The sequence below is a fragment of the Sorex araneus genome, chromosome 1 (assembly GCF_027595985.1).
Source record: "Sorex araneus isolate mSorAra2 chromosome 1, mSorAra2.pri, whole genome shotgun sequence".
NCBI lineage: Eukaryota > Metazoa > Chordata > Mammalia > Eulipotyphla > Soricidae > Sorex > Sorex araneus.
This window is the reverse complement of record NC_073302.1, coordinates 230,524,564-230,551,384: the sequence shown is the minus strand read 5'-3', so window position 1 is coordinate 230,551,384 and position 26,821 is coordinate 230,524,564. Positions and strand designations below refer to the sequence as shown.

Sequence of the window (26,821 nt, the reverse complement as noted above, 5' to 3'; positions counted from 1 at the left end):
TCCTCTTTCCCAAGGTATAGGAACTTTTTGCTAATAAATATACACAGTACTACTATAACAGAATATTATATATATATATAATAACAATTGATTTGTCTAAATTTTTTGCAACTTGAATGAGCATGAGCAATGCCTGTAATAACACAACATCTAAATATCAAGTTTCTATGAATCTGCATTGCCTTTATTCTTTCCTTTCTTAGATGGAAAGCCTGGATTTTTTATGTTTATTGAAGACAATTGAGGAATTCTATAAAAGTGAGGATGGGGAAAATCTGGAAATCCTCTGTCCAGTTCAAGATCAAGCCTGTGTAGCTAAATTTGAAGATGGAGTTTGGTATCGAGCAAAAGTTATCGGTAGGTAATTTCATGCTATTTCTACCAGGAAATGTTAAGCTTAAAAATATCATTTGAATTAAGATTAAATCATAAAAGTGATATTTGATCTTAACTTTTTGCTATCTCTACTTAAAAAACTGGTGATGACGTTAAAGATAAACTGTGGCTACTTTCTGTTTGACTAAGATTTAACTTTTTTTTTCTAATGTCTGCCTAATTTTTAAGTTATGTAATACTTAATGAATGACTCAATTGTTATTTTATATACACAGTATTCTGCTATAATAGTGCAGTGTATTTGTATTAGCAAAAAATTCCTATACCTGGGGACAGAGAATTAGTACAGCACCTAGCATGCAGACAACGCAGGTTAGATACACTCCTCTAAAAGGCAAATAGTTTTAATTCTTTGATGGAGGAAACTTGGCACCACTCCTAGGAAATACCACACCCATTGATGCTAACCAAGAACACTGGCAATACTGGGGACTCTTGGCAATGCTTCAGGACCCATGTTTTATTAGGGATAAACTCACTCATGCAGGTCATATTCTGTAGTCTTTGTGCTCTGATCCAGTACTTTCCATTGTTTTTTTTTGTTACATTTTTTTTATTCTTTTATTGAATCACCATGTGGAAAGTTACAAAGCTTTCAAGTTTAAGTCTCAGTTATACAATGCTCGAATATTCCACGTCCAAGAATCACAGTATACCTCCCCCTCTCCCCCCACCTCCCCAGCCCCCCACCCCGCATGTGTAACTGATAAATTTCACCTTACTTTCACTTTACTTTGATTACATTCAATATTTCAACAAAAAATTCACTATATTGATTTGGAGTTTCTCCCCACTAAAGTCGACCTGCTGAAAAGAAAGCATTTCATAATTTGTTTCCCATTGCTGAGAATGAAGAGATATGAGGTCAAGAGGCCGCACTAGCAGCCACACGGTTTTGGATTTCTGTATTTTAGTATTTTAGTAACTAAGTCCAGAGAAATATCTGCCAGAAATTGCAACATTGTAAGCTTGTACCTCTCAGCTACTTTATATTCCACATATGAGTGCAATCTTTCTATGTCTGTCTCTTTCTTTCTGACTCATTTCACTCAGCATGATACTTTCCATGTTGATCCACTTATATGCAAATTTCATGACTTCATGTTTTATGACAGCTACGCAGTATTCCATTGTGTAGATATACCAGAGTTTCTTTAGCCAATCATCTGTTTTTGGGCACTCTGGTTTTTTCCATATTGTGGCTATTGTAAACAGTGCAGCAATGAACATTGAAATGCAGATGTCATCTCTACTATACCTTTTTGCCTCTCCGGGATATATTGCCAGGAGTGGTATTGCTGGGTCAAATGGGATCTCAATTTCTAACTTTTTGAGAATCGTCCATATTGTTTTCCAAAAGGGCTGAACCAGTCAGCATTCCCACCAGCAGTGAAGGAGAGTCCCTTTCTCCCCACATCCGTGCCAACACCGGTTGCTTTTGTTTTTTGGGCTGTGGGCCAGTCTCTGTGGTGTGAGATGATATCTCATTGTTGTTTTGATCTGCATCTCCCTGATGATTAGTGATGTTGAACATTTTCTCATGTGCCTCTCAGCCATTCGGATTTCTTCTTTGGGAAAGTTTCTGTTCATTTCATCACCCCATTTTTTGATCGGGTTGGCAGTTTTCTTCTTGTGGAGTTCAACCAGTGCATTGTATATCCTTGTTATCAACCCTTTATTGGATGGGTACTGCGTAAATATCCTTTCCCATTCTGTAGATTGTCTTTGTACTTTGGTCACTGTTTCTTTTGAGGTGCAGAAGCTTCTTAGTTTGAGATAGTCCCATTTATTTATCTCTGTTTTCACTTGCTTGGCCAGTGGCGTGTCAGCTTTGAAGATACCGTTGGATTCAATGTCGTGGAGGGTTTTGCCAACCTTATCTTCAATGTACCTTAGGGATTCTGGTCTGATGTTGAGGTCTTTAATCCATTTTAACTGACTTTTGTACATGGTGATAGGTGGAGGTCTAGGCCCATTTTTTTGCATGTAGCCATCCAGTTTTGCCAGCACAGTTTGTTAAACATGCTTTCCTTGCTCCACTTAACATTTCTTGCTCCCTTATCAAAGATTAGATGATCATATATTTGGGGGTGTGTGGCAGAATATTCCACCCTGTTCCATTGGTCTGCAGCTCTGCCTTTGTTCCAGTACCATGCTGTTTTAATGACTACCACTTTGTAGTACAGTTGAGTACTTTCCATTGTTTTAGCTATTTCGGAAGGTCTGTTATTTCTTCTAAATCATATGCGATACTTTAGTTGATTCTTAAGTCTCACTTGTTATTTATACATATACTTAGATCACTTATGTGGTTTTATAATCTCCATTCCCTCCCCCATAATTCTGTTACAAATTCTAGTTAAAGCCATAATCTTTATAATTATTTTAACTGCAGAATATTCTATATTAAATTTTTTCAGTTACCTCCATAAATTTCATTATTTTTTAATCTGTGGTCATGTTTTCCCAATATTTCAAGACAATTTTCCACAAAGTCTGACTTTTAGAAAATCGTTTAATTTTTTTTTTTTACTATAAAACGTCCTTCTGTTTTTACTATAAAAACGCCCTGCTCTCATTACACTGCTTGTCTCTTATAGTTTAAGTAGACTGTCTATCTCAACTCCATGTTTGCCATGTGCTCCCTTATTTTTGTTAAGTATCTTCTGATGGTTTTCTCACAGGGAACAAATGTGAGGTAGTTTGGAGACCTTCCAGGTGTTCTGATGCTGCTTTCATATATTATTGAAAATTTGAGTTTAAAAAATGTTCAGTTCCATTCCTTATCTTACAACTCAGTACAAAAAACTGAAGAGTCTTAAAGCATTGATGTAGCTAAGAAATCCAAAACCTCATATCTCTTTATTCTCAGCAGTGGAAAACAAATTATCAAATGCTTCTTTTTCAGCAGGTCTGATTTGGGGGCGGACCCCAAACAATAATAGTGAATTTTTGTAGAAATATTGAATGTAATCAAAGTAAAGAAAAAGTAAAGTGAAAATTATCAGCTACACAGGCTGGGGGGGGATAGGAGGTATACTGGGGTTCTTGGTGGTGGAACATTTGCACTGGTGAAGAAATGGGTGTTCGATCATTATGTAACTGAGACTTAAGCCTGAAAGCTTTGTAACTTTCCACATGGTGATTCAATAAAAAAAAAAAAAAGAAAAGAAACAAAGTGGTGGGAAGGTGTAATAGTGGTGCAATTGGTGTTAGAATATTAAATGTAATAAATATTTTTTTAAAAGAAGTAGTAACTAGATTTGGACCCTGTTAGGGTTAGGAATGATTAATCTGGCCTGAGCGCCAGATTAATCTGAGTCTATGGCAAGATGTTCCCAGGAGAGCTGCCCTACAAGCTTCAATTTATCTCTTACTGTGTCCGTACAAAAATAACTAGTATTAAGATGTTGATGGAGTTTTTGGACTGAGGAAAAGAGAAGAAAAACTCCTTAAGAGGTATTTTGCCTGTGGGGCCCTCAGGAAGGGCTTTCTTATGTTGATTTTGCTACCAGACTGTGTGCAGCCCAGAGGGCAAGGTGGAGGGAGACAAGTAGGGGGGGAGACTAATAAAGAGCAGAATCCAGAGAGCTGGGATGGAGGAATGAGGGGCTAGGAGAGACAGAAGGAGACGGGATTGAGGAGCAGTGTTAGACTAGAATGGGGGGCTCAGAGAGACTGGAACAGGCGTGTGGAGAGAATGGAACAAACGATAACTGATCAATCCACCAGCTTGGCCCTCATTTCTTCTTTCATCTGCCCCATGGCCTGGGCTGCTAGTGGTCCGGGACCCATCCCCTGAAGCCAGAGGCAGCTGACAGGCAGAGCCACCGGGGCTCTCCCCCAGTTGCCCCCTAGCAGATGTTTTTTACTGTGCCCAAGAACAGATGACTGGTTAAAGAAACTTTGGTGTATCTACACAATGAAATACTGCACAGCTGTTAGAAAAAAATGAAATTATGAAATTTGCATATAATTGATCAATTTGGAGAGTATCATGCTAAGTGTAATGAGTCAGAAAGAGAGGGACAGACATAGAAGGACTACACTCATTTGTGGAATATAAAGTACCATAATTGGAAACATAACACCTAAGGATAGTTTAAATAAGGGTCAGGAGAACTGCCCCACAGGTTGGAAACCAATCTCATGTGGTGGCGGAAAAGGTAGCTGGGATGGAGAGAGGAGCACTAAGTAAATTATGGCTGGACGGATTGCTTGGGATCGTAGATGCATGCTGAAAGTAGACTATGGACCAATGATGGCTGCTTGATGGCTGTATTGCAAACCATAACACCCAAAATGACAGAGTAAGAGGGAATATGCCTGTCACAGAGGCAGTGGGTGGCAAGGGGCAGGGGAGGGGGGGAGGGATACTGGGAAGATTAGTGGAGAATGGGCACTGGTGGAGGAATGGGTACTTGAACATTGCTTCACTAAAATGCAATCATGAAAGTTTGTAAGTCTGTAAATGTATCTTACAGTGATTCATTAAAATAAAATTATAAACAAAAAATAAAGAAAAAATAAAATCAGAGTTACTGTGTTAATCTTTAAATTTGAAAATAGAGGATGAGCCTAGAAGCATGTTTGAGCCTAGAAGCAGATGTGCTGAGAGGCTAATGTCAACCATACTGGGTATTTTTTAAAAAGTCAGTTTTGGGGATATCCCCAAAAGTCAGTTTTGAGGATATCAGAGAGATATTCCAGCAGGTGGGGTATTTGACTTGACAAAACATATCTGAGTTTGATTCCTGACACTCCATCTGGTCCCCCAAGCTTACCAAGAATGATTCCTGAGCACAGAGGCAAGAGTAAGATCTGAACACTGCCAGGTGTGGCCCAAAAACAAAACAAAAGTAAATTTATTTTTAATTAATTTATTTTTAATTAGAGAATCACCGTGAGGGTACAGTTACAGATCTATACACTTTTGTGCTTATACTTCCCTCATACAAAGTTCGGGAACCCATCCCTTCACCAGTGCCCATTCTCCACCACCCGTAAACCCAGCGTCCCTCCCACCCTCCCCAATCCCATCTCCCCCCCCACCCCACCCTGCCACTGTGGCAGGGCATTCCCTTCTGTTCTCTCTCTCTAATTAGCTGTTGTGGTTTGCAATAAAGGTGTTCAGTGGCCGCTGTGCTCAGTCTCTAGCCCTCATTCAGCCCGCAACTCCCTTCCCCCACATGGCCTTCGACTACAATGTAGTTGGTGATCGCTTCTCTGAGTTGCCCTTTCCCCGGAACGTGAGGCCAGCCTCGAAGCCATGGAGTCAACCTCCTGGTACTTATTTCTACAGTTCTTGGGTGTTAGTCTCCCACTCTGATATTCTATATACCATAGATGAGTGCAGTCTTTCTATGTCTGTCTCTCTCTTTCTGACTCATTTCACTCAGCATGAAACTTTTCATGCCCATCCACTTAACTACAAAATTCTTGACCTCCTTTTTTCTAACAGCTGCATAGTATTCCATTGTATAGATGAACCAAAGTTTCCTCAACCAGTCATCCGTTCTGGGGCATTCGGGTTTTTTCCAGATTCTGGCTATTGTAAACAGTGCTGCGATGAACATACATGTGCAGATGTTGTTTCGATTGTACTTTTTTGCCTTTCTGGGATATATTCCCAGCAGTGGTATTGCTGGGTCAAATGGGAATTCAATATCTAATTTTTTGAGAATCGTCCAAATTGTTTTCCAGAAGGGCTGAACCAGTCGGCATTCCCACCAGCAGTGAAGAAGGGTCCCTTTCTCCCCACATCCTCTCCAACAGCGGTTGCTTTTGTTCTTTTGGATGTGTGCTAGACTCTGGTGTGGGGTGGTATCTCATGGTTGTTTTGATCTGCATCTCTCTGATGATTAGTGATGTAGAGCACTTTTTCATGTGCCTTTTGGCCATTCGTATTTCTTCCTTGGTAAAGTTTCTGCTCATTTCTTCGCCCCATTTTTTGATGGGGTTGGATGTTTTCTTCTTGTAGAGTTCAACCAGTACTTTATATACCATTGATATCAACCCCTTATCTGATGGGTATTGTGTATATATCCTTTCCCATTCTGTGGATAGTCTTTGTATTCTGGTCACTGTATCTTTTGTGGTGCAGAAGCTTTTTAGTTTAATGTAGTCCCATTTGTTGATCTCTGTTTTTACTAGATTGCTTAGTTCCGTGTCACCTTTGAAGATACCTTTATCTTCAATATCGTGGAGGGTTTTGCCAACCTTGTCTTCAATGTACCTTATGGTTTGTGGTCTAATGTTGAGGTCTTTAATCCATTTTGATCTGACTTTTGTGCATGGTGTCAGGTCAAGGTCTAAACCCATTTTTTTGCATGTGGTTGTCCAGTTGTGCCAGCACCATTTGTTAAAGAGGCTTTCCTTGCTCCACTTCACATCTCTTGCTCCCTTATCAAAGATTAGATGATCATACATTTGGGGTTGTATGTAGGGATATTCCACCCTGTTCCATTGGTCTACGGCTCTGCCTTTGTTCCAGTACCATGCTGTTTTAATTGTTACTGCTTTGTAGTAAAGATTGAGGTTGGGGAGGGTGATGCCTCCCATCATCTTTTTCCCAAGAATTGTTTTAGCTATCCTTGGACGTTTGTTATTCCATATGAATTTTAGGATTGCTTGATCCATTTCTTTGAAGAATGTCATGGGTATACTTATAGGGATCGCATTGAATCTGTATAATGCTTTAGGGAGTATTGCCATTTTGACAACATTGATTCTCCCTATCCATGAGCAGGGTATATGTTTCCATTTCCTCATGTCCTCTTTGATTTCATGGAGTAGCGTTTTGTAGTTTTCTCTGTAAAGGTCTTTTACTTCCTTGGTTAAGCTAATTCCAAGGTACTTGATTTTCTGGGGCACGATTGTGAATGGGATTGCTTTTTTCATGTCCCTTTCCTCTGCCTCATTGTTTGCATATATGAAGGCCATGGATTTTTGGGTATTGATTTTGTAGCCTGCAACTTTACTGTATAAGTCTATTGTTTCTAAGAGTTTCTTAGTAGAGGTTTTAGGCTTCTCTAGATATAGTATCATGTCGTCTGCAAATAGTGAGAGTTTGATTTCTTCCTTTCCTATCTGGATGCCCTTAATCTCTTTTTCTTGTCTAATAGCTATCGCAAGTACTTCCAGTATGATATTGAAGAGGAGTGGTGAGAGTGGGCATCCTTGTCTTGTGTCTGATCTCAGAGGAAAGGCCCTTAGTTTTTCCCCGTTGAGGATAATGCTTGCCGTAGGCTTGTGATAGATGGCTTCGACTATCTTGAGAAAAGTTCCTCCAAACCCCATTTTGGCGAGGGTTTTCATCATGAAAGGATGTTGGATCTTGTCAAATGCTTTCTCTGCATCTATTGATATGATCATATGGTTTTTATCTTTACTTTTGTTGATATGCTGGATTATGTTGATTGATTTCCGAATGTTAAACCATCCTTGCATCCCTGGGATGAATCCCACTTGGTCGTGATGTATGATCTTTTTGATGAGTTGTTGGATCCTATTTGCTAGTATTTTGTTGAGGATTTTCGCATCGGTGTTCATCAGGGAAATTGGTCTGTAATTTTCTTTCTTAGTGGTGTCTTTGTTTGCTTTTGGTATTAGGGAGATATGTGCTTCATAGAAACTGTTTGGGAGAGTTCCTGTTTTTTCAATTTCCTGGAAAAGTTTGAGGAAAACAGGCAATAGGTCTTCTTTAAATGTTTGGAAGAATTCGCCAGTGAAACCATCTCGCCTGGGCTTTTGTTTTTGGGGAGGTTTTTGATTACAGTTTCAATTTCCTTAACATGGATGGGTCTATTCAGGTATTCCAGGTCTTCTTTCTTCAGTGTTGGGAGATTGTAGGAATCAAGGAATCCATCCATTTCTTTTAGGTTCTCCTTTTTTGTGGCATAAAGACCTTCAAAGTAGTCTCTAATGATCTTTTGAATCTCACTGGTTTCTGTTATGATGTCCCCCTTTTCATTTCTGATTCGATTTATTAGAGTTTTCTCTCTTTCTTTCTTTGTGAGTCTTGCTAGCGGTTTATCAATCTTATTTATTTTCTCGAAGAACCAACTCTTTGTTTCATTAATCTTTTGGATTGTTTTTTTGGTTTCGATGTCATTAATTTCTGCTCTAATTTTTATTATTTCTTTCCTTCAGTCTGGTTTGGAGTCCTTTTTCTGGTCCTTTTCTAAGGTCTTGAGTCGTGAAGTCAAGCTATCTATGTGGGTCCTTTCTTCCTTCCTGAGGAATGCTTGGAGAGCTATAAATTTTCCCCTTAACACAGCTTTAGCTGCGTCCCATAGGTTTTGGTAGCTCGTGTCTTCATTCTCATTTGTTTCTAAGTATCTTTTGATTTCTTCCTTGATTTCCTTCCTGACCGACTCATTGTTCAACATTGAACTGTTTAATTTCCAGGTGTTTGATTTGATTTTCCGTATTTGTGAGTGGTTAGCTTCTATCTTCAGCGCATCGTGGTCTGAAAAGATGGTTGATACAATTTCTATTTTTCCGATCCTATTGAGGTATGTTCTGGGGCCCAGTACATGGTCTATTTTAGAAAATGTTCCATGTGCACTGGAAAAGAATGTGTATTCTTTCTTTTTGGGGTGTAAGGCCCTGTATAGGTCTATTAGGCCTCTCTCTTCAATTTCTTCTTTCAGAGTCAGTGTTTCCTTGTTGAGTTTGTTCTTGTGGATCTATCTAGAGGCGATAAGGCCGTATTGAAGTCTCCGACTACAATTGTGCTGTTAGTGATGTCCTCTTTGAAGTCTGTTAGGAGTTGTTTTAAATATTTAACCGGTCGTTCGTTAGGAGCATATATGTTTAAGAGTGTGATTTCTTCCTGTTGTACATATCCCTTGATAAACAGAAAATGACCTTCGCTGTCCCTTTTGATCTTTTTCATCCTGAAATCTATGTTGTCGGATACCAGGATGGCCACTCCAGCTTTTTTAAGGGAGTTGTTTGCTTGCAGGATTGTTTTCCATCCTTTGACTTTGAGTCTATGTTTACTCTGTTTGTTCAGGTGTGTTTCTTGCAGGCAACAGAATGTTGGGTTTAATTTCCGGATCCATTTAGCCACTCTGTGTCTCTTGATAGGTGCATTTAGGCCATTGACATTGAGAGAGATTATTGTGATGTGGTTTTGTGTCATCTTTCTGTGGGATTTGTTGTTCTTATGGGGCTCCTCCTTGTCTTACAGTAGCCCCTTTAGACCTTCTTTCAAGATTGGTTTTGAGTCTATGAAGTTCCTGAGCTGTTGTTTATCCAAGAAATAGTGTATGGTTCCTTCGAGTTTGAGTGAGAGTTTAGCCGGATGAAGTATTCTTGGTGAGGCATTCATTTTGTTGAGTTTTTTCACTATGTCCCACCATTGTCTTCGGGCTCAGAGGGTTTCTTCTGACAAATCGGCCGTAAATCTGAGGGGTGCTCCTTTGTATGTGATTTCCTTCCTTGACCTTGCTGCTTGCAGAATTGTGTCTCTATCCATGGTATCCGTCATTCTGACTATGATATGCCTTTGGGTCTTTTTATTCGGGTCTCTTTTTGCTGGTACTCTTCGGACTCCTTGTATCTGGATGCCTGCCTTCTCCAGCTCTGGGAATTTCTTAGCATTGATATCTTTGACTGTGTTTTTTTCATTGGGATTGCTTCCCTGCGGTTCTGGTACTCCAATGATTCTTATGTTGTTCCTCTTGAAGTCATCCCCCAGGGCTCTGATTCGCTCTATAGCCATTTTGAGGTCTTTGGCCATGATTTGTTGTTGTCTATAAGCTTTCTGCAGCTCATCTTCCAGATCACTGATTCTGTCTTCGGCTGTAGTCATTCTGCTGTTGAGGGCATCTAGTGAGATTTTTATTTCATCTACCGATTCCTTTATTTGTGAGACTTCGTTCGAAGGTTTGAAATTTCTGCTCTCATTTCTGCTCTCATTTCTTCCTGTATTTTCTTGGTAGACCGTTCCAGCGCTTCATTCATCTCCTCCCTTAATTTATTGGATGTCTGTTCCATATTTGCTTGGAGTAGGTCGACTCTCCTCCAGATTTCCTCTCTGAATTGTTTATCTGAGAGGTCGTAGATGTGAGAAGCCCCTGTTGAGGTTTCTGGTATCTTTTCTTCCCCCTCTCTTCGCGGAGGGGATTTTCGCTGCTTCTTCATATTGTCATGGAAGTATAGAGTTGGCACCTTGTAGTTATTTATTCCTCTTCCTTTTTGTGGGAAGAAGGGGCTCCGGTTGTGCTAAACTTCCCTTATTCAGTGATAGTTTTTATACTGTCAGCCTAAGCTAATGGCTATTTTGCGTAAGTGTTTGAGATCGCAAAAGTGAATTTTCAAAGGAATACACAGTACCGATTGAGCTGAGGTAGCAAAGAATAACTGCGGCCGAGTTAGCGTTGGCCGCTCCGAAAGTAGGCCACGCCCACTTTGAGACCACGCCCACTAAGACACAGGCCACGCCCCCAGTGTCTTCCTGTTGATGGGGGGGACGGGAGGGCGTGGCCGAGGGATGGTCCTCGTACCTGAAGGAGGTGCGCAGTTACAAGCCGGTTCGGGAGACGGGGTGCGCAGGGCGAGCGCGGAGTGGCTTCAGAAACTCGGGGGTCGCAGACGGCAGCAGGAAGTGGCCAAAAGTAAATTTTAATAAATCTTTCTCTCTGCTTATTTTCACAGTAGTCCCTCAAGTAAAATTTTTATGAATTTTTATAATTATATACGGTTCTATTAGTGAGTTACTCATTTAAATATCTTGCCTTATTTGATTACCTATATTGATCAAACACTTATTATTTAAACATTAAAGGCTCACTTTGTGGCTGGTGCTTTGCATGTTATTTTAAATTGATAAATCTTATTCTATGGTATAATCATTTTATAGATAAAATATTCATGTACAAGAAAAGTTACCTGTTCAGGAGCTGAAGCAATCATAGGAGGTAGACCTTTCACATGGCCAACCCAGTTTCAGTCTCCAACATCCCATATGGTCCCCAAGCTTGCTAGGAGTGATTCCTGAGCACAGTAGTCCCCACACATCTCTGGGAGTGACCCAAAACCCTTAATAATAATAATAATAATAATAATAATAAAAGAGTAATTGCTCAGAATGTCTTAGACATGCTATTTAGCTTGCTTAAAGTTACATGTTGTGGTTCTAACTCAATGTAACAAACTCTAATTTGGTTTGGGGGACACACTTGTACTCCCACCAGCACTCAGGGGCTACTCATGGCTTTGGTACTCAGAAGGACCATGGGATTCTGTGGATCTAACTAGGAATTTCCGTATGCAAAGTGTGGCTTTGAACTACTTCTCCAGCCCCAACAAAGTGTAGTTCTTAATTTGGGGGTCATAACAACTACCATTTGATATCTCTCCTAATTATCCTGAAATTTGACTATTCTTAATTTCTACTTTGGAATATGGATACCTTAATATCATTGTTCTTATGTGAATCATGGCCATATTTTGAATTTATGTACTAGATATAATTTTAACTATTATTGAACATAGAAATATTCTAATCTAGTTGGCTAAAACCCAATATAAATTTTATTAGATAAATTTATTTTCTTTTTTTTCTTTTTTTATTTATTTATTTTTTGAGGGTACAGTTACAGATTTATACATTTTTGTGCTCATGTTTCCCTCATACAAAGTTCGGGAACCCATCCCTTCACCAGTGCTCATTCTCCACCACATATAAACCCATCATCCCTGCCATCCTCCCCAATCCCATCTCCCCCCACCTCACCCTGCCACTGTGGCAGGGTATTCCTTTTTGTTCTCTCTCGATAAATTTATTTTCATTCTGAGTTTGTGATTTCTGATTTCATAATCTCTGAAGGATTTCCTGGACATCGTGAAGTTGAAGTTAAGTATGTAGACTTCGGTAATACTGCAAAAATAACTCTTAAAGAAATGCGTAAAATCAAGGATGAGTTTCTGAAGCCCCCAGAGAAGGTAATCTACTTATTGTGAATCAGAGTAAAACTATTAGCACAAAAAAACTTAGCACAAATATGAAAGCATTTTTAGAAGCAATTTTTCACGATATACATATTCTATTGACTGTTATTTTGTCTCTAAGTAATTTGATAGAAAGGATATTTTGTCTGTAAATAATTTGACACAGAAGAGTTCTGTAATTGTTGTTTAAGAAATATGTATACCTGGAGGAGCTGGAGCAATAGCACAGCGGGTAGGGTGTTTGACTTGTACGCGATCGACCCAGGTTTGATTCCCAGCATCCCATATGGTCCTCCCGAGCACCACCAGGAGTAATTCCTGAGTGCAAAGCCAGGATAACCCCTGTGCATCGCCAGGTTTGACCGCACCCCCCCCCCAAAAAAAAGCAAGAAATATGTATACCTGGAGCTGGGGCCATAGTACAGTAGGTAGGATGCTTGCCTTACTTGCAGTCAACCTAGATATGATCTCTAGCACCCCATGTGGTCCCCACTAGGAGTGATCCTTGAGTACAGAGGAGTAAGCCCTGAGCCTTGCCAACTCTGGCCCAAAAACAAAACAAAAAGAAAACTAATGAAAAAAAGAAATAGATATAACAGGAAATAATCATTAATTCTAAATGTTTATATATGCATTTATATGTGTGTCTGTGTATTTACATGTAGTATTTTGATTTTATGTAAGAGTTTCATGTTTGGGGTCAGAGAGAGTTCAGGGTTAAGGTGTTTGCCTTGCACACAGCCAAACCAAATTTAATTCTGCACACCACATGTGATCTTCTGAGTACCACAGATTATGTCCCACTCACCCCACCAAAAAAATAGTTTCATGTTTAATGAGTCAGAAAGAGAGAGACAGACATAGAAAGATTGCACTCATCTGTGGTATATAGAATAAAATAACAGAGTGGGAGACTAACACCCAAGAATTGTAGAAATAAGTACCAGGAGGTTGACTCCATGGTTTGGAGGCTGGCCTCACATTCTGGGGAAAGGGCAACTCAGAGAAGGGATCACCAACTATAATGTAGTCGAAGGCCATGCGGGGGAAGGGTGTTGCGGGCTGAATGAGGGCTAGAGACTGAGCACAGTGGCCACTCAACACCTTTATTGCAAACCACAACAGCTAATTAGAGAGAACAGAAGGGAATGGGGGTGGGGGGAGGTGGGATTGGGGAGGGTGGGAGGGATGCTGGGTTTACTGGTGGTGGAGAATGGGCACTGGTGAAGGGATGGATTCCCGAACTTTGTATGAGGGAAGCATGAGCACAAAAGTGTATAAATCTGTAACTGTACCCTCACGGTGATTCACTAATTAAAAATAAATAAATTAAAAAAATAATAAAAAATTTTTAAAAAGTTAAAAAAAATAGTTTCATGTTTGATATGTAAATAATAGCTGATTGCAGGTGGACTGCTGATGTGATCCTCTTTGTTTATAAGAATATATGGTATGTGCCAGAGAGATAAATCTGGAAAAATTAATTAAATTTATCCTTCTTTTGAAATCCTCAGAGATAAACAAGATTAAAGGAACTTGTTTTCTTATTTCTGTACTATGTTAATGGAAATTTTATTACTAACTCCTGGCTCTGCACTCAGGAATCACTCCTGGCAGAGCTCAGGGACCATATGTGGTACCAGGATTGAGCCTGGATTGGCCATGTGCATGGCAAGCACCTTACCCACCACACTTATTACTCTTGCCCTAAGAAATATTATTTTTAGAAATGTGTGAATGTTTAAAAAAAAATTGAAGCTGTAGATAAACAGAATTAGGCAAATCACTCAGATTTATTCAAAATGTTTGAATATGTACTTCTAAGATGAATCTTTTGTTTGTAATCTAGTATGATTAGACTTTATAGGAATAGACTCTATAGAGTGTAGCACAAGTATCTGGTGATTCTTTAGAAATTCTTGTTATTTCATTCTCTGATTATACAATAATTTATTCTCCCAAATACTCTGCTGACTCCAGTTATTTGCATTTAAAATATGGCTTAATATTAAGTAGCACCTTTGCACATTTAGTTTATAAATATATTTTAAGTTCAGATACAAGTATGGGTCTAGACAAGCTTACATAAAACTATTTTTAAATATAATGTAGAAACTTTCTTAATGCAGTTTGGTTTCACACAGGCAATTAAATGTAAGCTGGCCTATATTGAACCATGTAAACGGACCAAACAGTGGCCCCAAAAAGCTAAAGAAAAATTTGAAGAAAAGACTCAAGATAAATTTATGACCTGCTCAGTCATTAGTAAGTTATTTCCATTTTTATGAGTTGTTATGTCCTTCCCAGACAGCAGAGCCTCGTATGTTACCCGTGGCATACTCGATATGCCAAAAGTAGTAACAACAGTCCTCATTCCCTTGATCCTGAAAGAGCCCCAATATACCATCCAGCTACACTAGCATGCCACAGGGACGAATGGAGACGTTACTGGTGCCCGCTCAAGCAAATCAATGAACAACAGGATGACAGTAATACATTGATACACTTATGTCCTTACAAAAAAATTATATAAAAATAACACCATTTCCAGGTTTCAGCAAAAATTCATCATCACTAATACTGAGAATGAACATTTATTGAGAATTAGATACAGTGAAATAACAGTTTCCTTAGAGTCTTTTAATACCTGAAGTCAGAACACAAGGCATAGTTAGCCTTGAAAATGAAGTCACCGTGAATACATGATGACTTAAAAAGTGATGAAGTCAGAAAGTCACTTATTTTATTTCTGTTTGCTTTGTTTTCCTGGGGCCCTAGCTCTGGTTTGGGTATGATTATTTTGCAGGAAAGTAAGAGGAAGTGAGACAAGATTAATAAAATCTTGTCTTATTTTGTTTTATTTGACTTTGGGGCCACGCAACATCTTATAGCCTAGTTCTCCCTCTGGGAGAACCCACAAGCTACTGAGAGTTTCCTGCCCATGTGGGAGAGCCTCGAAAACTCCCCATAGTGTATTCATATGCCAAAACCAGTAACAATGCTGAGTCTCATTCCCCTGACCCTGAAAAAGCCTCCAATGCGGCACCATTGGGAAGGACAAGTAAAGAGAGGCTTCTAAAACCTTAAGGCTAGGACGAATGGAGATGTTACTGAGACCGCTCAAGAAATTCAACGATCAACAGGATGATGATGATGATGATGATGATGATGATGATGATGATGATGATGATTTGACTTAATTTCAACAGCATATTTTTAGCATACTTTGGGAAAAGTTATTTCTTTTGGAACAGTTTGAGACTAAGACACAGGGGCTGGAGTGATAGCACAGCGGGTAGGGCATTTGCCGTGCACGCGGCCGACCCAGGTTCGATTCCCAGCATCCCATATGGTCCCCCAGCACCACCAGGAGTAATTCCTGAGTGCAGAGCCAGGAGTAACCCCTGTGTATTGCTGGGTGTGACCCAAAAAGCAAAAAAAAAAAAAGAGAGAGAGAGACTAAGACACAGATTTCTGTTAACCTATTTTGTAGCTGCAAAATTTCTGAAAAATCAAAGTTTTAATGGCAAAACCTGATTAGAACTCATATGAAATTGTTTTTGACCTTTACCTCCCCTACAGTGAATAGTCATACATTCCACTTTGGGATGGTAATGGTGTAGAGCTACTTCCTCAAAATTTCCCAGGGGATTTAATAAGTATGCAGTATATGTTTTATACTGTTCCAGTTTGAAGTGTCTAGATATATTAAGAATATGTTTTCCATGTGGATATTGTTAACTTTCCACAACCATAACCATGCATGTATTGAGCTTCCTATTAGTGCAATATATATAGGATCATGTGACAATCAACTCTATCCAATAGTTCTCACTCTTACCATACTACCATTAAATGAATCCAACTACCGTATGATTATTCACCTATTTTGTTTCAAGGAAACTGAAACTTGGATATAGCTGCTCAGGGTCGTGTAACCTTAAAAGAAGACAACATCTCTATGATAATGTATTCAGTTCATTGAAACAAAGTTCTGAAAAAATAATTCTTCTTAAGTAAAATGTAATTATAAAAATTACATCCTTATATCTGACTTCTCTGAGATGGATACCAAAACCTTTACCAGTGTTAATGCTTGTTAATGGTTTGTCTTTATTTCAAATTAAAATTCTGAGTAGCAGCTACCAACTTTTGTCTAAAGGTGTAAACATAAAGTGATCTTGTGCATTTCCAAATGATAAAATATATTCATCTTTTTTTCAGTTATTGTATGGTTCTCTTTGTGCTATTCTTTTAAAAACTGCAAACCTTCTCAAATAATCTCTGGCCTGAATGAACTCATTCATTTCTTTTGATCTCTGGAACTTGATTGAATTTGATAAGACACTTTAAAATCACAACAGAATACTTCAGTGAATATATATGAGTTTTTGTTTTTTCTGATATAACTTTTAACCTCTTTAAAAACATTACTCAATAACTTAAAATATTAGCTTGCAAATATGATGGACAATACAATTACATTTCAGCAAAATGTTTTCCCCAAGAGACTGAACATCAGTCAACAAAATCCTCATCTATGTGTAATAATTTCCAATTTTTAATTGACTCATTTAGTATATTTATAACTTATTTTTTCCTTAAACTGTAATATTAATGATTCTGCAGAAATTACAGAAGATAATGTGCTCGTAGTAGAACTTTTTGATTCTCCTGGTGTTCCTGAGATGACTCCTACTAGTATTAATGACCAGCTAGTCAAAGAAGGCCTAGCATCTTATGAAGTAGGGTAAGTGAAACTGTATAGTGGCTTTATTTAAGTCCTTTTGTAATATTTGGTCACAAGAAGAGAAGTTGTTCTATTGTGTTCCATTAGATATCTACATCCACAAATCTGGGGAATTTTTCTCTGTTGGGAGTCCAAAAAGATGGAGGGAATAACAAATGGCATCTTTAGTCTCAGGAAGAGTAGAATGGTCTTCCCTCATCTTAAAATTTTTGAAGCCAAGAGAATGACTACTAGAAATTGAAGGAAAATATTGTTCAAAGGTCTGAAAACCATTTTGTTCACAGGAGGCTGGGTTTAACACACATAAACACACACACACACACACACACACACACACACACACACGCATGCACTTCATGGTCTATTAAACACTACCAGAAGGAGCCCAAAACCAAAATATTTCTAAGTAAAGGAGACTGGCATCTTCTCTGTAGAATGCCTCCTAGGCAGCCTTTAGTTCCTGTTTAAGAAGAGAGTTAAAGAGTAGGAGCCTAATATCCAAGAATAGTAGAAATAAGTACCAGAAAGTTGGCTCCATGGCTTGGAAGCTGATCTCACATGCTGGGGAAAAAAGGCAGGTTAGATAGAGAAGGGAACACCAAGTAAAATTGGTTGGAGACCACGCATGGGAAGGGAGATGCGTGCTGAAAGCAGACTAGAGACTGAACACAATGGCCACTCAATACCCCTATTGCAAACCACAACACCCAATTGGAGAGAGAGAGAGAGAGAGAGAGAGAGAGAGAACATAAGGGAATACCCTGCCACAGAGCCAGGGTGGGGTGGGGTGGGGGGAGATGGGTTGGATGGTGGAAGGCATTTATTGGTGGTGGAGAACGGGCACTGGTGGAGGGGTGGGTTCGTGAACACTGTATGAAGGAAACACAAGCACAAAAATGTGTAAATCTGTAACTGTACCCTCACGGTGACTCACTAATTAAAAAATAAATAATTTTTTTAAAAGAAAAAAAAAAGAAGAGAGTTAAGCATGAAATGGGGGGGTCGTAGAGAATAAGCCTAGTGGTAGAGTAGCCCACTTTCTAAATATGATTTTTTTCTTTTGGTCAAGATAGACTTTTTAAAAAAGAACCATACTTGAGTCACTGTGCTAATTTTACCCAGGACAAGCTAGTGGTTAAAAAAGCCTGTAACAAAAAGAAAGGAAAAAAATTGAGCTGTAGTGATAGCACAGCGGGTAGGGCATTTGCCTTGCACTTGGCCAACCTGAGTTCAATTCCCAGCATCTTATATGGTCCCCTGAGCACTGCCAGGAGCAATTCCTGAGTGTATGAGCCAGGAGTGACCCCCATGCATTGCCGGGTGTCGTGACCCAAAAAGAAAAAAAAAAAGCTTAAGAGAGGGGAGGAAATAAAGAAAAACACTTAAATATATGCTTCGTTTATTTTTAAGTCAGGATTATTGAGATGTACAATAAAAATTCATGTTTTTTTAGGTGCATAGTTAGGAGTTTTGATAACATTCATAGAGCTGAAGAGCTAAACTTAGACCAAAAGTTTCCCTTAGAATCAGTCCCCCTCTCTCCACACAGTACCTTGGCATCTAATGATCTAATTTCTGTGTGTAATTTTGACTCTCCTGTGACTTCATGTTAATGAGGTCAGATAGTGTGTTGCTTAGATATTTGATTTATTTTCCCATTTATCATGCTTTTTTGGGATTCTCCCATTTTGTTGCATGTATCAGTTTTATTGCTCACGAGTATTCCTTATTTGGTCAGTTTTTATTATTCACCAGATTCATCACAATAACATACATTCCCTGACCAATTGTTGAGCATTTGGATTATTTTCTGTTCAGGAAAATTTTATGAATAAATTGCAAACATTCATATACAGGTCTTTGTGTGTATGTTGTGTGTATACATATAGTGTGTATATATATACATATACACATACACTCTTCAGTAAATACCTAAGATATAAATTAATCAGCATTTTAGCAATATGAAACACAGATATGAACTGGGGAGATAAGGCAGTTACATTGCACTCAGCCAGCCCCAGTTCTATTCCCAGCACTTCATGTCATCCCTAGAGCATTGACAGGAGTAATCTCTGAGAATGCCATACATAAGAATAGTGGAAACAACTAGTTTTGGTGGGGATTTTGTAATAAGCTTCCCTTCACTGCTAGTGGAAATGCTTTCTTGTAGTTATTTGCTGTGTATAGAATTTCTTTGGTCCATGTCTCTTTGCATTTTCCCTTTTAAATACATAGCACAGCAGTAAGGCATTTGCCTTGCACACGATCGACCCAGGTTTGATTCCTTCACCCCTCTCAGAGAGCCTGGTAAGCTACCGAGAGTATCTTTCCCGCATGGCAAAAGCCTGGCAAGCTACTCGTGGTGTATTCAACATGCCAAAAACAGTAAGAAGTCTCACAATGGAGACATACTGGTGCCCACTCGAGCAAATCGATGAGCAATTGGATGACAGAGACAGTGACTGTCATTGAAATGTTAGTTTTCTTTATATATTCTAGATACAAATTCTTTTAGTTTTGCAATTGTCTTTCTATCTGTGTCCTCCTTATATAGTATGTTACCTTTATGGCTGGACAGCTTGTTTCTTCTAAGTACTGAGTAATATTTCGTTGTGTAACTCTGAGACATATTGGTTGCTCTTGAGTTCGACTGCTCTGTTATTCATGTCTGGACATAGTTTTCTCTTTTTTCCCCCCTTGGATGAGGGTGGCGGTGGGGCCACACCCAGTGGTATTTGGATTTATTCCCAGTTCTGTTCTCAGAGATCACTTTTGGAAGTGCTTGGGGATCACATCCAATGCCAAGGATAAAAAAAGAGTTGCTATGTCCAGGCAATTGCCTTAACCCCTGTACAATCTCTCTGACCCTGGACATAGTTTACAGTTCCCTCGGGAGTGTGGTTGCTGTATCCTATGGTAGAAGTATGTTTAGTATGGTAACAAATAACCAAATTACCACCTAAAGTAATAGGATCATTTTGTTTTTACACCAAAAATGAATGAGGCTTTCCTTTCTACCATTTTGTGTTGTCAGCTCCAGATTTTGACCATAGGAATAGATACTGTTGTCATAGTAACTTTTTTTGTTTCAATATTTAGTGCCCCACAGACCTACAATGTAGAGAATCTTTCCTAATGCTCTTTACCATCTCTGTTTTTTTCTTGGGGAGGCAAATTTTAAAGTTTGGGCTCAGTTTTAAATTGGGTTATCATTGCATTTTAGTACTTTGTATGTTTTGGGAAATATTCCTATATCACTGGTCTCTTGCAAATATTTTCAGACATTGACTTTCACAGAGTATAGTTTTCTTGAATCTAAGTGGAATTTATCTTACCAGTTCTCTCTTTGTGGATCATGATAAAACTATATTTAAATGTTATATTTCCCTTTGTTTTAAACAACTCAAGAAATTAATACTCAAAATTCATTTAATACCAAAAGCAGAACACACAATGCACCTGTCACCTCACTATTAGATGTTAATATTTTTACAAGAATACATAAACCATACAATAAATTAGTTACATTGTCAGAACTTAGAGATACAGTTCTTAGCATTGTGTTCTTTGAGTTATGCAGTTAGCCAGTTATATCACTAATGATATAGATATAATGATTATATATAGTTATATGTAATATAAAATAATGTTATATATGTAATATATAATGATATAATGATAATGATATAGGACTGCTCACAATCCTAACATCACTAATGATAGGAGTGACAACATTGATTCTAGGATCCCTTTGCTACTATTAAGTGTTTTAATTAATATTAAGTAATATGCTGTCAGCAGCTCCACACAAATTGGCTATTTTCTATCTGATTTTACCAAAGTCAGGAGCAAAAGGAAAACATATTTTATTAAAGCACACTCACAATTAGAAAACTTGGGGCAGCTGTGTTGGGTAGGCAGCAGAGTATTGAATTTAAAGGGAAATCATTATGCATTCTTGATAGTGGTTTGATCAGCTAGCAGAATGTATCACCCATCAGTTATAATCAAGGATACCCAGCTAATCCCATGAATGTTCCTCTTCATAACTATGTATCTGTTCAGTTTTTTTTTATCGAATTTCTGTGAGATACAGTTAAAAAGCTTTCATGATTGAACATCTAATCTTTGATAAGGGACCAAGAAATGTGAAGTGGAGCAAGGAAAGCCTTTTTAACAAATGGTGCTGGCATAACTAGACAACCACATGCGAAAAAATGGGCTTGGACCTCAACCTAACACCATGCACAAAAGCCAGATCAAAATAGGTTAAAGACCTCAACATCAGACCAGAATCCATTAGGTACATTGAAGACAAGGTCGGCAAAACTCTCCATGATATTGAAGCTAAAGGTATCTTCAATGATGACATACCACTGACCAAGCAAGTGGAAACAGAGATAAACAAATGGGACTATATTAAACTAAGAAACTTCTGCACCACAAAAGATGCAGTGGCCAGAATACAAAGACAAACTACAGAATGGGAGAGGATATTCACCCAGTATCTATCTGATAAGGGGTTAATATCAAGGATATATAAGGCACTGGTTGAACTCTATAAGAAGAAAACATCCAACCCCATCAGAAAATGGGGTGATTAACAGAAACTTTCTCAAGGAAGAAATATGAATGACCAAAATTTCATGTGCCTATTGCCATCAATCTGTCATATCCAGAGAAGTGTCTGTTTATTTACTCTCCATTTTTTGATAGTGTTCTTGGAGGATTTTTTGGTGTTTATTGTTTATGTTTGTGAGTTCATTATATATCTTGGATATTAAACCTTTATCTGATGTGTTGAGTGCAAATATTTTCTTCCATTCAATTTGTTGTCTTTTAGCCTGTGGTTTATTTGGGTCTCTCTCTTTCTCTCTCTCTCTCTCTCTCTCTCTCTCTCTCTCTCTCTCTCTCTCTCTCTCTCTCTCTCTCCTCTCTCCCGCTTCTCTCTCTCACCTCTCTCCCTCTCTCCCTCCTTCCCTCCCATGCCAACAAGTTTCTCATCAAGAAACTTTTTAATTTGGTGTAGTCGCATTTATTTCTAGATGCTTCAAATCCAAATGATAATCTAACTGGATAGAGTATTCTTAGATGTTCAGTTTATTGAGTTTTTGTCTTCTATCCCTATATACTCTCATAAAGTCTTATTTAATAGATTTGTAAATCTTACAGGCTTTCCTTTGTGTGTAAAACACAAAAATAAAAAGAAAGTTGAGCGCGGCGAGGCAGGTGAAGGAACGGAACGGAGCTAAGATGGTTGGTCTCACTCACAGTTTATTCCAATCTCATCTCCATTCTCCTCTGATTCTCCTCCTGCTTCTTCCTCCCCCATGCTTCTTCATTCTCCTTCTCTGCTCCTCTCTCGATCTGTGGATCTGCCCCCGTGGATCTGGCCCCCAACCCACTCTTACAGCCTAGTTAAATCTCCACAGCATGAGGGGGTTGGGGCCTACCCATAGGTGTGGTCAGCAATAGGGTAAGGTTCCTTTCCCTCAGGGGATGCTTCTCCTAGGACTTAATTCTCTTTCAGCAGGACCATCACCCAAGGGCGGAGTCCCATGAATGTGTTTCTCTTCTCCTCAGCCAGCAAACATATAAGAATTCATAATATTAATCATTTTGTATGGACACAATAAGAGATGCATTAAAGCTTATAGAATTGCTCTCCTGGGGCCATCTCAATCTCAGACTACAGTGCTCAGGCCAGAACAGTCTTTCCTATCCCTAGCAGGGTCCCAGTCTCATAATTACTATTGGATCATGACAGCATTTGTCTATGATCAAGCTCTTAACTTATAGTTAAGAATTAGGCACTTTGGCCAGGTCCATCTCGATGCCAGGGTAGCACATAACTCACCGCTTGCCCTGGATCCTTCCCGTCCCACGTCGGGGACCCTACTTTGGGGTGCTAGGAACTGAGGGCAACTGAGACTTAAGTGGAGAAAGCAGATGCCCAGAAGGGAATAATATTCGAGGCCAATTAAGTCTTAAGTTATAAAAACATAATATTGTCTTCTTGTGTCTATACAAAAAAGACATAGCTTTAAAGTAAATTATTCAAAAGGCATAAAGAGGAGAGAAAGGCAATGTTATAATATTCAGTGTCCTAGGAAGTTCTGACCTTACCAATTAACAGAGTTTGATTAAGGGAAGAGCAGATAAACTGGTAGAAATGGTTACAGATAAACAAAGGAATGGGAGTGACTCGGGAGCACTTTGATGGGTGAGACTGATAAACCTAAGCTCCTAGTGGCAAGGGGGAAAGGACAAACCAATGATATCCAACACTTTGTATAAGGGCTCTGTTTTGTATCTTGCTTTCAATGTTCTGTATCTTTGAATTTTGTCACACTGAGTACAGTGTATCTTGGCGTTTTCCTACTTGAGTCTGCTTTTGCTGAGACCCTTCAGGCCTCATTGATCTTGGTGCCCGTATTCCTCAACTTTAGGTAATTCTTATCAATTATTCCTTTTTTTTCATCAAATTTACCTGCCTGTTCTCCCTGGATTTTGATGATTTTGATGTTGTTTCTTTTGAACTCATCCCATCGTTCTTAGGCATGCTCTTCATTTCTCTTTAGACCATTTTCTACCTTCTGTTGTTTCTTAAGAATTTCCTCCTCGAGAGAGAGAACAAGGGGGAATGCCCTGCCACAGAGGTGGGGTGGGGTGGGGAACATTGGTGGAGAGGACTTGGCACTGGTGGAGGGATATAAATAAAATGCAAACATGAAAGTTCATAAGTTTGTAACTGTAACTCATGGTGATTGACTAAAAAAAAAAAAGTCACCATTTGCCCACCAAAAAAAACCCAAAGAGTTTCCTCCTCATGTTGGAGCTCCTTGATCTTTTTGCTCAACTGCTGTTATTCTGCTGTTCAGAGATTCTACTGAGTTTTCTATATCACCTCCAGGCTCTTCATGTTTGATGTGGTAGTTTTGTCTTTTCAACCTATAGTTTCTTATGCTGTGCTGACTACCTGTGCCATCATTTCTTTGGCTCATTAAATATTTCATCATGGTGTCACTAAAGTCATAGTCTGAGGATTTATTGAGCTGGTCAGTGTTGCTTCTGCTTTCAGGGATGCTGTTTTCACTTTTTTTACTTGATGGGCTTCTACATCATGTTTTCCCCATTGCTTTACCAGGTTTTTGTTTTGTTTTGTCTTATTTTGGTTTTTTGCTGTGCTAGGGGTGAGTCTTTGATCCCCTGATAGATGCTGAGGGATTAGGCTGAGGGTTGCTGTTTTCCTTCTCTGTGTGTCTTCATTGAAAGACAGGGAAGTAAAACTGAGCAGTGTATGATTTGCTGAATAAATCTGTTGCATTACTATGTATGTGTCTGTGCGCTTGCGGGGCTGTTGTGTTTCTATTGCGCAAATCAGGTGTGGAGACTGCTGGGCCAAGCTTGCATATAGGGGCTCTGCCTCCTGTTCTGAGTAAGCCCAGTGATGGCCGCTGGAGACTAGCCTCACCTGGAGTGGTGGAGCTGCAAGCAAGTTCGGGAGCTGTAATGCGGACCCTTAATAGGGCAAAGGTTGGGTGTGGAGGCTCTTGGTTTGTTGTTATTGCTGTTAAGGTAGTTTTTTTGGTTTTGTTTTTTTTGGTGAAGCAAGAAAGTTTTATTGAAACTTATTTAAGGTGTGATGGGAGAGAAAGGGAGATGTACACTCAAGAGAACACAGGCTTTTCCAGAGGAGAAGTAAGCAAAGATACAGAGACAAGCAAGGAAGAACACGGGCTTGAAGAGCATGCCAAGTAAAATCATTTAAACGAAGGAGAATTCTCCAAAGATAGAAAAGCCAAAATAAACACAGTTTGTACTTTGAAGACCATATGGGTAGCCCTGAGATGGAGTGCTGTGAAGGAGAGATTATACCACCAGAGTTGGAATGTGGAGGATCTTGAAGTTGAATGCCTTCTTAAAACTGCTTTCTAGGGGCTGCAGAGAGAGTATAGTGGGCAGGCAGCCAACCCAGGTTCTAGCTCCAGCACCTCATATGGAGTGATCCCTGACTCTAGAGCCAGGAGTGAGCCCTAGGCACAGTCCCTTGTGGCCCAAAAAGACAATAAAATTTATCTATATAGTACAGTTAGAATTCCTGCACAGCAGAGCCTGGCAAGCTCCCTGTGGTGCATTTGATATGCCAAAAACAGTAACAATAACAGGTCTCACTCCCCTAACCCTGAAAGAGCCTCCAATCATTGGGAAAGACGGGTAAGGAGAGGCTGCTAAAATCTCAGGGCTGGGCCAAATGGAGATGTTACTGATGTCTGCTCCAGTAAATCGATGAACAACGGGATGAAAGTGATACAGTGAAAGTGATCTTTTTGTTTGATTTTTGTTTGGTTTTGTTTGGACAATAGGTTTATTACTGTCTTTGCAAAGTCTCTGTAAAAAAAAAAACAATGATTTGATTTTATCTCCCAACAGTTTGTCTTGAACTCTGAGGAAGCTTCCTTTCTTCTGAACTACCCAGTCTTTCTTCTGAGCAAGAGATATTTTGGGACAATCCCACTAATATTTTAAGATTTCTCTCATTTTTTTGACTTTTGCGGTCACACCTGGCATTGCTCAGGGGTTACTCCTTGCTCTGCACTCAGGAATTACTCCTGATAGTGCTTGGGGGACCATATAAGATACTGGAGATCAAACCCGGGTTGGCAGTATGCAAGGAAAACCCCGTACCCGCTGTACTATGGCTCCAGTCTCTTAACTTCTTAGTTTTCTTCTTCTCATATATATTACACACACATACATACACACACTTTATATATACACCTTATATATATACCTTATATATATATACACCATATATATATATACATATATATAGCCATATGAGCTTTCTACTGCATCTCCTCTATCATGTCTGGAGTTATGTTGTTCTTTATATGTTGAGAAAACTTTCTTGTAGGCATTTTAATCTTCTTCCACTAGGTAATGTATATACTCTGTAATGTTCTGCCACATAGTGTGTTTCTGATATACTTCAGCATTAAATTCCTTAGCTTCAAAGTCATAACCAGGGAGTCATTTGGTACTGTGAGGAATAAAAAAAGCCTCCATCCACAGCTCCTTCAGGGGCCCCAAAAACTTTGTTTCCAGTAGTTGTTCTGACAAGTCCTGCATTCAAATAACAGGTTGTTCATCAGATTGTCCATCAATGCTTTCCACATTATATTAATCTCCAGTGACTTCCACTTACCCTTGATAAATTTTGTCCATGCCAAATCTATTGAGAAGCCTGTGGACCAGCAGCAGGACAATACCCTGCAGCATAATTTATCAGGTCAACATTCACATCATTAAAAATTCATGAACATATGCTGCACAAACTATCACATCTCCTATACAGTCATAAGCAACCTGGCAAATGATGTCTGTTGGTTACACAGACTATTGTTCTGTATTTTGGTGCATAGTACTTATTTTTATCCTGTATTACCAAATGTTTATGAGCATAGTATCCATTTTGTCCTCTCGTCATCTTCTAAATTTTTCATGGTATCTCTTGAAATACACCTTATTCTTGACAACTTTAACAAACTCCATCCTGCAGAACAGAAACCATCGTTTGTGGCTTGACACAGAACTACAAGTTGAGCAGACCTCTGGAGGGAAGAAAAGATGTTTTTATTTTCTTCGCCAGTGGTATTATGTCATTTATAACCCTCCCTTCCTCCCTCTCTCCTCTCCTCCCACCCCATT

At 39.0% G+C, this 26,821-nt stretch overlaps 1 protein-coding gene and 1 pseudogene across 1 annotated transcript in view; one reads left to right on the top strand and one right to left on the bottom strand.

Moving 5' to 3' along the window:
* Positions 1–26,821, top strand: part of RNF17 (ring finger protein 17) — a 193,198-nt gene that overhangs the window by 91,110 nt on the left and 75,267 nt on the right. The window contains exons 16-19 of the mRNA XM_004604511.2: positions 204–357; positions 12,236–12,351; positions 14,502–14,622; positions 16,987–17,107. Of these exons, the coding sequence (XP_004604568.2) occupies positions 204–357; positions 12,236–12,351; positions 14,502–14,622; positions 16,987–17,107 (512 nt within the window). The remainder of the gene's footprint in view (positions 1–203; positions 358–12,235; positions 12,352–14,501; positions 14,623–16,986; positions 17,108–26,821) is intronic.
* On the bottom strand, positions 17,561–26,680 carry LOC129400835 (60S ribosomal protein L5-like; annotated as a pseudogene).